Source organism: Helianthus annuus, chromosome 7, assembly GCF_002127325.2.
Source record: "Helianthus annuus cultivar XRQ/B chromosome 7, HanXRQr2.0-SUNRISE, whole genome shotgun sequence".
NCBI lineage: Eukaryota > Viridiplantae > Streptophyta > Magnoliopsida > Asterales > Asteraceae > Helianthus > Helianthus annuus.
The window spans coordinates 133217480-133234401 of NC_035439.2; the positions used below are offsets into that span (position 1 = coordinate 133217480).

Below are 16922 nucleotides of genomic sequence, written 5' to 3' on the forward strand. Positions count from 1 at the left end.
GAACTTCGGGTCCCTGTTACTCATGCCACCGTTATTTACTGTGATAATATCTCGACGGTTTATCTTGCGGAAAATCCAGTTCAACACCAACGCACGAAACACATTGAAATGGATATCCACTTTGTCCGAGAAAAAGTTCGACTTGTCACTATCAAAGTTCTGCACGTTCCTGCTAACTATCAATATGCAGACATCTTTACCAAGGGCCTTCCCAAACACCTCTTTCAGCGGTTTCGGTCCAGTTTATGCCTTCGCTTACCTACGGCTCAAACTGCGGGGGCGTGTTAGCCGATAATATTGCCAACATATTATTGGCTTATGTATTGTGAATATCTCGTAAATATTAGATTATTTTTAAGAGATTTGTTTCTTTAGTTAGCTTCCAATTTTGTACCTATATATACTTTTGTAATCATTTTGAATGAATCAAGGAATTCAGTTATTTACACTGAACAGTCGACCAACTTGCCCCCTCCTCCCAACTGGCCCTGGGTGTTGCATATTCTTTTTTCTAACCATCCTATACTTAGTCACACTTTGGTTTCAAGTACATAAAAATACTTGAATATAATTTGTTTACCTTCAAAAATACCGTAACCGTCCTTTGGAATTGGACCAACAAAGGGTGCCATTGTCCAAAAGCATGACATAACATCCTGTGTTACTATTGCATGAATATAATTTGATTATTTATCAAACCAAAAGCATGGTTTCAATGAGCAACCATGGTCTTTAGATACAACAATTGCATGAATATAATTTGATTATTTATCAAACCAAAAGGAAAATACATCCAAAGCAGAAAACACAAGACACCATGCGAAGCATTAGTGTCCATTCAAACAATCTTGAAGAAGCTCATCCTTATTTGAGGTATTTTGTGAACCAATTCAACATGTCCGTGTGTGCTTCCATTGCGCTTTTGACAGCATGTTCATCGTCGTCCCTGTATCTAGTGCTCCAACCATGAACAACGCCAGGGTATATCTTAACAAAGTTATCAACCTACAAACAAAAAAAAGAGTTAATTACTGTTTTCGTCCCTGTGGTTTGTCAAAAATCACTATTTCAGTCCATTAGTTTAAAAATTGCGATTTCAGTCCCTGTGGTTTCACTTTTGTAACCATTTCAGTCCACCTCTGTTAACTCCATCCATTTATTCTGTTAAGTACACGTGAATTGACCATAATGCCTTTATTAATAAAAAACAAAAAGATATCTAAATGAGTTAATTACCATTTTTGTCCCTGTGGTTTGTAAAAATCACTATTTCAGTCCACTAGTTTAAAAATTGCGATTTCAGTCCATGTGGTTTCACTTTCGTAACCATTTCAGTCCAGTCTCCTAACACCGTCTATTTTACTGTTAAGTTTTTAATGAAATACCTTAATTACCCTTGTGTTAATTAAATGTGGACTTATATGATTTTATTATTGGATTTATATGATTTTATTGTTGTATGACATATGGACTTAAATTGGGGTGTAGGGTTCGACCCACCATGGCTTCAGTAGAAGTAGAAGTCTGGCACTATTTTTACATATATGGTTCCAAAATTTTAATTTTGTATTTTAGAATGAGAAAATGTCCAGGTAAGCATTATTTTTCAAAGTTATTATGTTATTGATGCTCCTAGGAAGATATTAATTGGGGTGGGGTAATGGGTCGCCGGACATTAAGAGGGTGAGGTTGTGATGCCGGAGAAGATGACCAGAAACTTTTACCAGAAATGAGAGTAGGGATGGAGTGGGGTGGGGTAGCATGGGGTTGTGTTTTAACAAGTGGGTCCTAGAATACAATTCACGTGTACTTAACAGAATAAATGGATGGGGTTAACGGAGATGGACTGAAATGGTTACGAAAGTGAAACCACAGGGACTGAAATCGCAATTTTTAAACTAATGGACTGAAATAGTGATTTTTGACAAACCACAGGGACGAAAACAGTAATTAACTCATTTAGATATCTTTTTATTTTTTTATTAATAAGGGCATTATGGTCAATTCACGTGTACTTAACAGAATAAACGGATGGAGTAACGGAGGTGGACTGAAATGGATACGAAAGTGAAACCACAGGGACTGAAATCGCAATTTTTAAACTAATGGACTAAAATAGTGATTTTTGACAAACCACAGGGACGAAAATAGTAATTAACTAAAAAAAAATAAATAAATTATGCCAATTCTTGCAGAATCTAAACAAAAAGAAAAGAAAACTCTTACCGGTTTCGCTGATAAAATTTCCCCAAGTTTTTTCATTTGTTCAGGTGGAGCATGATCATCAAATTCAGCACCTAAGATTGCTGTTGGGACTTTTGTTGCTGCATTTAAGGTTGCACCATCATACATGAGAATGTGCATGATAATTGTTGCTACAACATTAGTAAATAGTGATAAACTAGTGGGTTACACCCGCACTCCGTGGCGGAGGCTACCCGATTTTTCATAAACTTTAAATGGAAATGTAGACGTAGTCGATATTGTTACGGTTCATTACGGTACCAATATGGTGCCGATACTTATTATAGTACCGAAAGAGGAAAGTTAAAAAATAAAGTCGTGATAAATCCAAAAGGCAGTCGAGACGTGTTTTTTCAATTCGTTTTAAAAAAAAAAAAAAATTATTAAGTATTTAGTTTTGTAAAAAAAAGGAAAAAAAAAAACTAACGAACGAAAGTTATAAGAGAAAATAAAACTATCGGGTTAAATGCGTATTTATAGTGAAAGGGGTGAATTCGAAACTTAAAAAGGAAAAAAAAAAGACAAAATTTACTCTAGCTAAGAAGTTATGTTACATATCTATAATTATAATTACCATGAATATCATCTTCTGAGAGTGGACCAGGGTGTAGTATAACAGCAGCCTCGATCTCACCATATGCCGACATTTTTGACACCGTTATTCCTAAATAAAAGAACAACAAATTGAGATGACAAAACAAGTACACACACAAACACTATTCACAAAGCTAAACAGATATACAGTTATACATTATACTGGTTGTGTATCGTGTCAAAACATGCAGGGTGGCATAGGGCGAAATGTTTGGGTTGGGTTGAGTCAAAATCAAGCCCTGACCCTTTTCCTATTTAGCTAAAACATTTATCTTAACCTAGTGTTAAAAAATAAAAACGAATAAAATATAACCCAAATCGACCCATGGGCCATGAGTGAACCGCACCTCCCCAGCAGAAACCGGCTGCTCCAACGGCAGATGCTCCTTTGGCTTTCAAATCAGCAACTAACTTTCTAGCATCTTCACACCCTTTTGCCTAAATTAAAGCATAAATCAAGGATGGTTTTAGAGGATGAATATGAGATCGAGCCAGCCGACAGTCGGGAACTTACTGGTAGATGATTTGGAAACCAAGAAGATATCTCCATATCAGGTAAATATGGATCTCCATAGAAGAAGTCAGGCACCACCACATAGAATCCAGCTGCTGCAACTTTTTCAGCAATTTGTCTTCACACAAAACAACATAAATATTCAAAAACTTCATCTAAGAATACACAATACACATGTGACAACAAGATGTGGACATCCATAGTTTCATACCTTAGTTTTGGAGCTTCATAGCCTGCAGCAAAATAAGATGTTAATGTAGATAAAGAATCAAACAATTTCTTCATAAAACAAACAAACTTATTTGAAAACTAATTGTATAAAAACAAAATAAGAAAAGTCATGCTTAAATTTTAATGATATTGATAGTAAAAGTCGTTGAGTTTGTGAGGGTTATGAATAGTAGTAAGTTTAGCCAATCACGTGACAGGCTATTTGTTTGGTTTTTTTTTCCATTTAGGGGGTGTTTGGCCTAGCTTTTTTAACAATGCTTATAGCTTTTTTCAGCTTTTTTTAAAAAATAAGTTTAATTTGATGTTTGGTTCAGCTTTTTAAGCTTATGCTTATTAGCTTATATAAGCTAATTTGAAGAAGCTAAATTGATGATGGTTTTTTAGCTTATTTGAAGAATCTTCTTTGTGTAAGGGCAAATGATATAAAATACACTAAGATATAAGCTAATCCAAACACTTAAAAATAGCTCATCGAATGATAGAAAATAAGCTATAAGCTACTTTAAAATATAAGCATAAGCCAAAAAATAAAAGCCAGGCCAAACACCCCCTTAAGAGCTTTTCAAAATCTCTTAAAAGTGGGTACCAGTATCGAAAATGTTTGGTACGGTACCGGTATTTGATGGTAAAATTCGGTATTTTATCGGTACCGTATCGAACCAATGCGTATATGTGAAAATAAAAGGATAATGTTAACAGAATATTGTCATAAGAGAAGTGGAAAGGAAGCTTCTTGAGTTGCAACAAGTGCATATATATGCAAATGAAAGGATAATGTTAACAGAATACTTTATTTAATCCATGATTTTAATTATGTATAATCATAAATAGTTTTTAATAAAACTAACTTTCTCGAGCCCGGAAAGCAATCTCGGGTGATAACCTAGTAACTTTATATAGAATTAGATTCGAATCAATATCAAAATGTGCTCGGCCTGGATGGTTAGAGCGTGCCCTCTTTACTTAGTCAGCCTGAGTTCAGGTCTAGCGACCCCCCCCCCCACCCAAGACGATTCAATCTCCTTTTTCCTTTTTATTTTGTTTTTTATGTTTATTTTTAAGTCCTATTCTTTGGTCATTAACGCTTTAAACCATACTCTAGCAACTGATTTTTTTTCTTTACGTTTTCATATCAATTATTATCGAAAATGGATGGGCGAATACACCGATAGCATATGAGTTTTATATTTATATTTTTACGAACGTTTCAACGTGAATAGCCTTTGAAACCAAGCATTATAAATTATACAACCACACCACAACATGCGGGTTCACTTCCTAGTTAAACAATAAAAAGAGTTAATTACATGTGGTATGGTCAGATTACGGATTTGCCAATATGGTGCCTAAGTTCCCGTTTATTACACTTTTAGTCTCCTCTTCAATTTATGGGTAGCGGCGCAACTTGTTGCCCGTTTACCCACTATCTCGATATAAATTCATAAGTTCCTTTTTAAAAAAAAAAAAAAATCTTAACAGAAAAAAAAAAATTACATTTGAAGAGAAGGAGACGATTCAAACTCATGTATAATAATATTTTTACCCTTATACTTTATAAACTAAAAAAGCAGAATCAAATTATAAATAAACTAAAACTGTGGTACCCACACTTAAAAAATAAAAAAAATAAAAAACAAACCAAACCAAACCAACCCCTCCCCCACCCTAACTACCATTCATCTACCAGATCTGGTCCAATGGACCACAGATCTCTTGCCTCACTTTCGACGGTCAAAGTGCGTAATTATATTCGTGTGTAAACTATGTATACATATAAACACATAGGTTTCTTCAAATCAACCCCAATCAAGTTAATCAGTTAAAAAAATTCATATATTTCTCTACGTCCCGTTCGAATTGGTTTTTCGAATTCTAATTCGTATTGTGTTCAAACAAATATTGCAAGATCATATAAAAGTAGAGGATATATAGTTAAGAAGAAAGTACCATATATATCAGAAAGCAAAATGACAGCAAGCTTAGAAGCAGGAGAACCAGCAGTGTACGATGTTAAGCCTCCGATAACTTCTAGGTGATCATCTTGTCTGCTACCGGAGCTAATATCCGGTGGGTTTGTACAGCATTGAGGGCCTGACATTATATTATTATTATTATTATTTCTATAAAATCATCAAAATGATAGAGAATGGTGGAGTGGATCATATAGTATCACAGAATCATGGATGACGATAGAGCTTACGTACATAACTAAAGTTTACTATTTTGATCACTATTTTCTAAAAGTTAACACTTCTAGTCCCAACAGTTAAGTCAGTGGCCCAGCATGTTGTAGCAATGTCCAATGCTTAACCCCGAGATCGATTCCAAGGAAATAAAGAGACGGACGGCAAGGTAAAATAAAAGGACAAGTTTCAGCCTTTTCTCTTCTTCCATTCCTCCATCCACGCCAGAGAAAAAGCTTCCAACTGTTGCTCTTATTTTTAGCTATGATCGTGTCGTCTCGAGATTTTTTGGGGGCTAAAGTTGATAATAAAATTGGGGCGCTTTTCGTATAAAAAAAGAGTTAATTACTATTTTCGTCTCTGTGGTTTGTCAAAAATCACTATTTCAATCCATTAGTTTAAAAATTGCGATTTAAGTCCCCGTGGTTTCACTTTCGTAACCATTTCAGTCCACATCCTTTAACCCCATCCATTTATTTTGTTAAGTACACATGAATTGACCATAATGCTCTTATTAATAAAAAATAAAAAAGATATCAAAATGAGTTAATTACTGTTTTCGTCCCTGTGGTTTGTCAAAAATCACTATTTCAGTCCATTAGTTTAAAATTTGCGATTTCAGTCCCTGTGATTTCACTTTCGTAACCATTTCAATCCAGTCTCCTAACACCCTCTATTTTACCGTTAAGTTTTTAATAAAATACCTAAATTACCCTTGTGTTAATTAAATATGGACTTATATGATTTTATTATTGGATTTATATGATTTTATTGTTGTATGACATATGGACTTAATTTGGATTGTAGGGTTCGACCCCCCATGGCTTCGGTAGAAGTCTGACACTATTTTTACATATATGGTTCCAAAATTTTAATTTTGGATTTTAGAATGAGAAAATGTCCAGGTAAGCATTATTTTTCAAAGTTATTATGTTAACTGATGCTGCAAGGAAGATATTAATTGGGGTGGGTTAATGGGTCGCCGGACATAAGAGGGTGGGGTTGTGATGCCGGAGAAGATGACCAGAAACTTTTGCCGGAAATGAGAGAAAGGATGGAGTGGGTGGGGTAGCGTGAGGTTGTGTTTTAACAAGTGGGTCCTAGAATACAATCTTTTAAATTTCCATGGTTTTTTATTTAATTAACACAAGGGTAATTTAGGTATTTCATTAAAAACTTAACGGTAAAATAGACGGTGTTAGGAGACTGGACTGAAATGGTTACGAAAGTGAAACCACAGGGACTGAAATAGTGATTTTTGACAAACTATAGGGACGAAAACAGTAATTAACTCATTTAGATATCTTTTTGTTTTTATTAATAAGGGCATTATGGTCAATTCACGTGTACTTAACAGAATTAATGGATGGGGTTAACGGAGGTGGACTGAAATGGTTACGAAAGTGAAACCACAGGAACTGAAATCATATTTTTTAAACTAATGGACTGAAATAGTGATTTTTAACAAACCACATGGACGAAAATAGTAATTAACTCTATAAAAAAAAGAAGAGTTAAATGCAATTTGCGTCCCTAATCGTTTCAGCCGGAGGCATGTTGAGTCCCCAAAAATCTTTTTTTTTTGTTTCTTGAGTCCCGGTGTTGTAAAAAGCGTTGCCACCCGAGTCCCCCCCCCCCCCACCCCACCCCCCCACCCACTAACCCAATTCAGTTATAAGGTTAAAATTTAAAATTTCAGGGGCTAAAAGGGTCTTTTCACAATTCACCATGGGGTAGAATGGTCATTTGTTATTTATATAATTCTGACCCCTGTATAATTTTACTGTTTGTAATTAGAGTCCCCGTAAAAGGCACCTATAAAATTTCATCTTCTTCCCATGCACTAGTTTCTTCTACGGGCGATTTCCTTCTTCTGGTAAGTCTCCTATAAACTCTCCTGCTACTTCCTGGATGAAGCCTACATAAGAAGCTTTGCATGGTTTTATTCTGCTCACCTCTTCATTTTAGGGTAACTTAGATCTCTCCGCTATACATTTTCATAAGCTTTTGAAAATGTTACTAACTCTTTTTAAAACTAATACGTTGCAGAAGACTTAACAGTTCAAACCGTTTACTAATTGCATACAGTTATCTATATATCTATATATCTATATCTATCTATATACTATATATAAGCATTTCCCATGTACACAATTGTAATTTAACAGCCATTTTTTAAGATGGCAGCCTAAAAGTCTCAAATAAAATCTAATTTTTTTCATTTTTCTTCCCATTTTGTCCTCCTCTCCTTACATCCCCCTCCGAATATGTAGTCAATTGAACAAGCAAATGAAACGGTGGGAGCAATTAATTATGGTTAGAATGATTTTGTCACCCTCATCGATTGCAGTAGTGAATGCTAATTTTAATTCTCCATTGAATGCAACAATTGAAGCATTTGTGCGTTTCCATCCCACCCACTGAATTTTAGGTATATTTATGTACTTCCCACACATATAAGATGCGATACAGAGATGTATATCAAAAGTTCGATGGTTCAATGGGGTTACGGCGACAGCCGAATTCAATAAATGCGCAATTAAACCAAAACGGTTTCAGGATTTAATCATAACCATATGATGGGATGGATCAAGAACATTTATATCTTTAGTCTCTGTTGGGTGCGCAAGTTTGGAGTCCGACAGAGGCTGAATTCCAATCGCAGGTTAGTAAGATTCATCACAGTTATCTTGTAAACCAATTATAATCTCTACATTGTGATTATTTAGTTGTTTTATGCATGTTTTTACTGAATTATAAAGAACTGGAGATCTAGGGTTCATGTTATGTTTGTATTTTGGTAAATTAATGTGTTTATATTTGGTGTGTACATGGTGTTTTAATGAAGAAATTGGGGATTTTTATCGGTGAAAATGAAATTTCAGGTGAGATGGGAGTGAAGAATGATCTGAGTTGGTGGGCTTCACCTTCAGTCGTTGACCATGTTAGTGAGGCTGGGGGAGGTTATTAAGGAATGCGAGGAGGTTGTGGGTTGAAGAACCCTGGTTTTTAAAGAGCTTATCAAAGATTAGCTTCTCTATATCTCAGGTAAGTTTATAAATCCTGATCCAATCAATTAAATCTTTGTTTGCTTTTAGTTAATCGTGTATGGGATGTTTGAATTATTTAGATCATGATTTGCAAGCTTGACTTCTTTTCTTTTTCTGCATTCAGGTTACCCAACATTCATATTTTAAAGTAATTTCATGGCATGTGTATACTCTTCGGTTGTTCTCTACTTTAAATATACTGTAATTGTTTATCTAGAAGCTAGAAGCAAAGTTACAATGCAAGCATGTTGAATAAGAGTTATATAATTAACAGGCTGGTTATAGGAATCGTAGGTTTGAGACCGGTTTATAATCCTCTACACAAAAACGGTTCCTGAGCTGAAACCAAATTTCAACCCGATCTGAAACCGGTTTGTAACCGACAAGCAAAGGAACCTATTTGAGCCGGATGGAAATCATAGGTTTGGGACGGGTTTATAACTTTACTTTGAAACTGGTTTGAACCTGAACTGAACCGGTAAAAAGCTGCTCAAAACTGGTTAAAACCAGTCTACAAACTAACATAATCCGAACCGGTTTCAAACAAAATTGGTTTTCACTTCTCATTGACCTACTTGAACCAGTTTAGGGTTTGGAACCAATTTGTGCACATCTAGGGTCGTGTGCCTGTTTGAGCTTGTTAAGTGAAGCTCAAGCTCGGGCTTGTTCACTCTAGGCTTGAGCTTATTTAAGCTAGGCTCGAATCGAGCTTTTAGCGAGGCGATCTCGAGTAGCTCACAAGCTGTTTGAGATCATTTACACCCCTCTTTTGGTAATGGTGGTTTGTAATCCTCTTTTGTTTTAATGTTCTATTGGTTTGATTTTGAAGAAGAAATGCATGAATATATAGATATGGATACAGATGATATTACTTTACGAATATATACAAAAAAAAAAAAAAATACTTCTATGACGAAGTGATGTTTAATAAAGGGAAGTGCTGCAAATCTATTGCGGATGTTTTGATGTGCAATCTCGTTAAGAATACCAATCTTTGTTAATCTATGGTATTAAGTTATGAACAATAATAATCTTGATTTTAACTATATGAAAATTCTTCTGCAGTGTTGAACAGAAAAATCGTGTACAATGAGATTGAGATATTCTATGGTATGCTCCTCAAATCAGAACCGAAGCATGGAAGCTCACTTTCTGCTAAAGAGGGAAGGTTTTGATGTTTGTTCATATGGAACAGGGACCCATGTTAAAAGGCAAGCAACTTTGGTTTAGTATCTGTTTACAGTAACTATCCTCTATCTCACCTGTAAATAATGTTAAAACCTTTTGAAATTTTGATTTTAGTTAATCCATATGGGTCAAAATGAAGTAAGTTTGACCATGTTGAGAAGGGTATATTATAAGAACATGAAAAGGCAAGCTGCCATTAAGTCGACAAAAAACAAATCCATCCAGGTACAGTTGGCTCCCAACAAGAAGCTGCTTGTTTGTATGACACGTATTGCATCATGTCTAAATAGTATAATTCACCAATTTTAAACCGCTTTCATGTGTGGTAGAGGACTGAACTTTGAGCTCACGGCTGAGGAGAAGGACGAACTCAGTAAACTGATTTGGGATGATTTCTTAACCATGACTCGGTAAGCAATCAATAGCAAAAGTAATTTGACTTGTCTTTAACTTTGTATATTTGATTTCTTAACTATTTGAATTTTTTTACATTGACTTTTCACCTCAAGAAACCATGATTTTCCCAAGTTTTGGAAGTTAATGGAAAAAGAATACAGAAGTTGAAATTTTAAAGTCAAACATGCTGACTCAAAATGTCAACCACTTTTTGTTTATCTAACAAGTACTTTTATTCTCTCAGAACATCAGAGACGGGTTAGTTCCCGAATGAAGTTCGAGCATCCGTCACATAACAGCAGTGACCCGCATACGAAGGCGGATCAAGGAGGAAAGAGTTTCTCAGGATCTGAAGATGTTGAGACATTGGGTTCCCGATGATTTAAAACTTTATTATTGGCATTTCTTTTGTTAAAACATTATAATCTTTATATCCATTTTTAATAAGTTTTATGCTATAACGTGCATTTTAGAAGCATACCTAAATGCTTATGTTGTACCATGCAATCGAGACCTGGCAACCGGGTCGGTTTGGGTCGGGTCATGGGTCAAAAAGGGTCATTTACAAAAAAGGGTTGTTTTTGTTCGGGTCGAAACGGGTTTGGGTCGGAACGGGTTCGGGTTGAAACGGACCCGGGTCAAAATGGGTTTCAGGTCGGTCCGGGTTGGTTAAAAATTGCTTTCTTTAAAAGGGTTGTTTTGATTGTTTGCATAGGCGGATAATGAGAACCACACCTAATATATTATAATTTTTTTTTATTGTTTTAAGGTTTAAATTATATTTTTGTCATGTATTATCGACTCCGCAGCAACGCGCGGGTTTCCCACTAGTCTATATATAAGCATTTTCCATGTACAAATTTGTAATTTCCTTCACAAATTTTAAGACGTCATATCAAAGGTCAAGCTTATTTCCCCAATTTTCATACCCTGCTCCCAATTTTGCCCCCATTCATTGCCATCCCAATTATTTCTTCGAACAAACCTGTGTAATTGAAGACAGAATGTAACTGTGGGAACAATTAATCATGAAAATAAATACGATATTGAATGTTTCACATTCGTCGCTTCAGTATACCCTATCCCTTCGATTTATCGGCGATTGAACCCCTTATGCGTTTCAATTTAAGCCCATTTTCATGTGTTCTACCCTTCGTCCTTCAAGCAATTGGTAATTGGAAGCGAGATCGATTTACAAGCAGGCCCTAGGGAAGAAATTCAGTAAAAGTGAGTTCTAGGTTTTGGTTAATTTGCTGTTGTGATTCGATATGTACAATCATTTTATAGGTATTTCGTTTTATTACTTATTGTTTTTGAATTGCAATCTGGTCGATTCTTTACTTTTTTGGTGGTAACCGTTCCTCAGATGCAACTTAAAGGAGTGCAAACTTGAAGTTCTTTTGTTTTCTTCTTGGTGTCTGACAATGAAATTGTTTCTGGGTTACAATTTTGATGTCTCGCAGATTTAAAGATTACAAACAGTCTTTAATTTGATAACTTGGTATGTGTATGTTGTATTTTTTTATTGTGTGTGAAGGGACACATGTGAAGGCTATGACAGGCGAGCATCCAAATGATCGCAATGACATAGGTTAAATATCTTTTTTATTGTTTTATTTGTAATATAAGTGTTTATGAATGTATTGAATACTTATTTGGCGTCGCACACTAGAATTTACTCTATGATGACAATGAAACTAATAAGACTTATTAATATCAAATCTTGTTAAGTGAGATTCAAAGATCAAATTCAAAAACCAAAGTTATATTTCTCTAGGATTAACTCTTTGATAATTTTTCGGTTATTAGAGTTGCTGCCCAGTCAGAATCATCTTGGTAGTGTCATAAGAATATTAATGGTCACACATGACAGGGAAAATAAGAGACGCCACTGAAGAAGGAATATATGCAGATACAGGTAAAACTTAACCAAGTAAATATATGCTATGTTTGATTACCTATTCAATGTTCGTTAACGCTTACTTTTTACTTTGTTTCAGTGGAGGCATATGTGAAATTTGTCAATCACTTGGTTAACCAGCCCTTCTTGATCTGCTTGTTCAACCTAACTCATACGAGGATACGGAAATCGAAGATTTGAGGCCTTCAAGGAAGAAAGGTATGTATTGTGAGGCATTATTTTATAAATGCCCAAAGTTACAATAATGCTATTGATGGTTGTATTGTATCTACTTTAATCACATTTTTGCGTTATATTTTTCTGGTCCAGCATAAGCCCATGTCAGAGATTACATCTGGAATATGATGTGGAATATACCATCAGGGTAAACTTCATGTTAACCGTTATAAACATTTTGATAGAGGTGCAAACAAGCCGAGCCGAGCCCGAGCTCGACCAGGCTCGAGCTCGAGCTCGTTTAACATATGAAAGCTCGAGCTCGGCTCGATTCTAGGTTTATTTCTACAGCTCGAGCTCGTCTCGAAGTTAATTTTTCAAGCTCGAGCTCGGCTCGGGCTCGACTCGTTTAGTATTTATTAATTAATTTAAATTAATTATAATTATTATTATTATACATATAATTTAGTTATTTTCATATATTTATATAAGTGGTAATTATTATTATATAAATATATGTCTAATATATTAATAAAAAAAAATATAAACATAAAGCTCGATTAGGCTCGTGAGCCGGCTCGAGCTCGATAACCGAAGCTTGGGCTCGGGCTCGGGCTCGTTTACTAAACGAGCTTGTTTTTAGGCTCGGGCTCGGGCTCGAGCTCGTTTAAGCTCGGCTCGTTTGAGCTATTATTCTAGCCGAGCTCGAGTAGCTCACGAGTAGCTCGGCTCGTTTGCACCCCTACATTTTGAACCGTATATTGGAAGGGAGAGTATTGGTGATGAAATAATAATATTTGGGCGTGGAAATATGAATATATCTTTTCATAGAGATGTAGTTGTTGTGGAAATATGTAGTTGCTGATAAGTCATTTGGAAGATAGAAACAAGTACAATAAATAAAGAATAATCGCGTGCGGAATATTGAAACAAGTACAATGTATTACAGGGGGTGTGCAAGAGCTGCGGGAAGTTCGGGTGGGGAGGTTGTGGCGAGCATGTGAAGTTGGTGTATGGGGGTATAGAAAAGGGTAAGCATTGTATGTGTCGGTCGTGGCCTGGGGTTGCAGTTTCTGAGACGGCTTGGTCTACTGCATCTGTGTCGGTCGTGCCGTTGGTATATCGTTTTTGTTGTGTGAAATGTAATATAACATTTAATCAAATAAAACTTTCGGTATGAATATGTAACCAGAGATGTATAATATATGCTAATATTCTTTCGCTTATGACGTTTTAAATGTATTTTAAGCTTGATACAAGATGCGTTTCAATAAGATTTAAGTGGGATAAGCTACTATAATTTCGCGTAACTCGTGATGTGAAACATAGCAATCAGCACATCTGAACAAAACATAGCAATAAGCAAGAACTCTGCACCAGAGTTCCAGAAAAACAAACTGATGACCCGTTTGACCTACACTCTTGACGAAATTGAGGGCCCGTTTGAAGTATCTCAAGATGGCACCATCAAGTTCGACGAAAAAGACGGGATCGATTACGCTGCAGTGACCGTTCGCTTCTGGCAGTGTAAGTGTTGGCTGGAAGTGTTATGGAGTTTGGCTTCCGGGTTTGTTTTTGTCGTCCGAGTATATGTTGCTGCCTGGATTTTTGTTGCTGTCAGGGGTCCGAGTTATTGCTGCTGTCCGGTTTTATTCTGCTGTCCGAGCCAAAAGTTTTTTTCATTTGTATGCCGATATGTTTGGGCTATGGTTTTCTGCTTTGAGCCGGGGTAGTTTTTTCTGCCTTCCAACTTGATCCGGGTCTGAGAAAAGCCCATCAGGTGGGGAGGTTATTTTGGCGCTGGTTATTTTGGTGGGGACAAGACTCATAATATTGACACAAAGATAAAGGTAAGTTTATTTCATTTGTGGTTCTGTTTTGGCATATTATTATATATCTAATGCTTTTATTTGTTGTAATTTATAGGAAAATGATATTGTGGAGACTATTAAGTTTAGTGCGGAGTTCACTTCTTACATTCTATCTTGTTCCACATCTTCATTTTTGACAGTCTCCTGATTTGGTTTAATATTTATATACATAATGAATGCAATGTAAAATATATCATATTAGCTAAGTATTAATTTCATAACTATTGATGCTTCTGGTGGATTCTCTTGGAATGGTGGTATGTCTTCTAGAATATTTTTATTGAAAAGCTTTAGTTACTTACACTTAGATTATTGTTGGTTTTTTACATCCAAACAATTTGAATGGCTTCATAAAAGCATGCGACAATCTGATTAGTCTCTCTCCTATAGGCATTGAAAACTTACCTCGTTATAAAGCATGGGTGCTTTTATATACATACATACATACATACATATATATGATTTTCTTTTATTGTTTTAAGGCTTACGCTATCATCCCTTGTACTGTCGTCACCGCTCTAACGTGCGGGTTTCCCACTAGTTGATACAAATGTAAAACACACAACTATGTATTATAAGTTTACTAATTGCATACAGTTAGTGTCATATCCACACATTTCAAATCACCAATTCAATTCCTAGGTTTTTTTTTTTTAATCCATTGGGAATAGCCCAATGGTGTTGGTGAGTTAGATAAGGTGTAGGATAGTAGGAGGTCATGAGTTCAATCCCCATGGTGTGCAAGTTTAACCATTCAAAAAAATAAAAATAAAATTCTTAGGTTTATTTTAAGACCAAAATTTTCAATACATATAAGGTTCATAGACCATAGATTCATTTGTATTAATGAGGTTCATTGATCTCATTTTGGTGAAAGTTATAGTTTTCAATTATTTAGGTGAGATAATTAATACTTAGTTGTCATTTTCCATTTAGGTGTTATTAAGCAACTGCTAATGCAGATTATATTAGTGAAGAATCACAAACTTCACCACAAAGTGATTCAAAGAAGAGTTGATATCTGCCTGAGTAACCTGGTTTAAACTTTAAACAAAACAGATATCATATATGTTGTTGTACTAGGAGTTTACCAAATGCATTCACAACAGAACATAAATTACTTTTGTACTAAAAATGTATTGGAAATCGGAATACCCTCGTCTGTGAACTCTATAAAGGATTAAAGGCGAACCGAAGAACGGAATTAGGGTCACCGCACACACGACAATCCACAACCTATTGAGTAATAAAAAAAAGTCATTGGTTACACACACAATCAGTCACAAACATGGGTGAAAGAATCATACCCGAGGCACGATTCGGTTCGAAACGGAACTGGTACTAACGGTACGGGTCGAAACGGTACGGTACTAGTCGAAACGGTTCGCGTCGAAACCCATCTCGGCCCGAAACTCAATTCGAACTGAACCCGTTCCGATCCAAAACCCATCTCGTGCGGATACTTGTGCCGGCTCGTAACCCATTCCGATCCGAAACCTGCCCCGTTTCTTTAAGACACTAACCCACATTGACCCATTTATTTAAAGTTGTCAACCCGCTTTGACCCGAAAATAACAAGATGGAATTTCAAGTGACCCATTTAGTTAAAATATCTTACCCAAACCAACCCATATAATTTTAAAAGCAACCCAAACTGACCCACTAGAAAGGTTTTGGGTCAAAATTGCCCCCTCTAATCGTAGTTCACTGGTGGTCAGTACATTTTCGTAAAACCAGAGAAACCTTACCAACATATGTGATATCTGGAAGTGCATCAACAACACTGCTATATAATAATGGAAAATCCATCGGCTGCGTTTTCGGTATCCAGTTATTCCATTTATGCTTGAACTCATCGAAGGGGTTGGAAGCTGGGTCATTTTGTCTTTGTTATATAAGTTAATTAATTAAAAATACCTATTAACAATGTTAAATTAGTACCTACCAAATCAACCTTGAAAACCCATGCAAAACAAAATTTAAAGCTGGACCGCGTTTCACACGACTATGTATGTGACTTATTACATAGTCGTGTGGATGTAATTAGTAAAACTAGCTTTTATAATCTTTTTTGAAAATCTCCAAGTTTCCAATCACAGGGAAAAGTACATGGTTCATGTCTCTTTTATACATATAGTGTAAACCACCGTTACAACGCACGACTATGTATTGTAAATTTACATAGTCGTGCTTTTTTAGTTTTCAACATCAAGACACATGATTACGTATGATCTTGATAATCGTGTGCCTAGTACACTTCCAAATTTGATTTTGTTTATGCTTATCATCCCATCTTTACCCCTTACCCTTTTTAAATCACACACTATATCTACCATTTAGTGTCATTTCCACACATTTCAAATCACTAACTTAATTCCTCAGTTATTTTAAGATCAAAGATTTTCTTACATATATGAGGTTCATAGACCGTAGCTTTCATTTGTATTAGTGAGGTTCATTAATCTCATCCGGCGAAAGTTATAGCTTTCAATTATTTAGGTGAGATAATTAGGTGTTACATATCCCTTTTCTAACCATCTTATACTCTGTCACACTTTGGTTTAAAGTACATAA

At 35.6% G+C, this 16922-nt stretch overlaps 1 protein-coding gene and 2 long non-coding RNA genes across 3 annotated transcripts; 2 read left to right on the forward strand and 1 right to left on the reverse strand.

The window, feature by feature from the left end:
- Positions 1 to 644: 644 nt before the first annotated feature.
- Positions 645 to 5711, reverse strand: LOC110868646 (endo-1,3;1,4-beta-D-glucanase). The gene is made up of 7 exons (XM_022117875.2): positions 5531 to 5711; positions 3564 to 3585; positions 3353 to 3470; positions 3186 to 3276; positions 2819 to 2908; positions 2227 to 2324; positions 645 to 1005 (listed from the first exon to the last, which is right to left on the reverse strand). Exons 1-7 carry the CDS (start codon positions 5679 to 5681, stop codon positions 865 to 867), a joined length of 711 nt encoding a protein of 236 aa, XP_021973567.1. The 5' UTR covers positions 5682 to 5711; the 3' UTR covers positions 645 to 864.
- Positions 5712 to 10337: 4626 nt separating this feature from the next.
- Positions 10338 to 10829, forward strand: LOC118480445. Its single transcript, XR_004862753.1, has 2 exons — positions 10338 to 10414; positions 10645 to 10829. It is a non-coding gene; the product is annotated as an uncharacterized LOC118480445 (long non-coding RNA).
- A 1385-nt stretch (positions 10830 to 12214) lies between these two features.
- Positions 12215 to 12685, forward strand: LOC118480446. Its single transcript, XR_004862754.1, has 3 exons — positions 12215 to 12318; positions 12401 to 12519; positions 12631 to 12685. It is a non-coding gene; the product is annotated as an uncharacterized LOC118480446 (long non-coding RNA).
- The last annotated feature ends 4237 nt before the right edge of the window (positions 12686 to 16922 follow it).

What these genes read in the sequence shown, in the direction of transcription:
- LOC110868646 (XM_022117875.2), bottom strand. Translation starts at nt 5,681, where the DNA reads ATGTCAGGCCCTCAATGCTGTACAAACCCACCGGATATTAGCTCCGGT. An exon ending in TATGAAGCTCCAAAACTAAG is followed by an intron (nt 3,471 to 3,563) that starts GTATGAAACTAT and finishes TTTTGTGTGAAG; the next exon opens with ACAAATTGCTGAAAAAGTTG. An exon ending in GGTTTCCAAATCATCTACCA is followed by an intron (nt 3,277 to 3,352) that starts GTAAGTTCCCGA and finishes GCTTTAATTTAG; the next exon opens with GCAAAAGGGTGTGAAGATGC.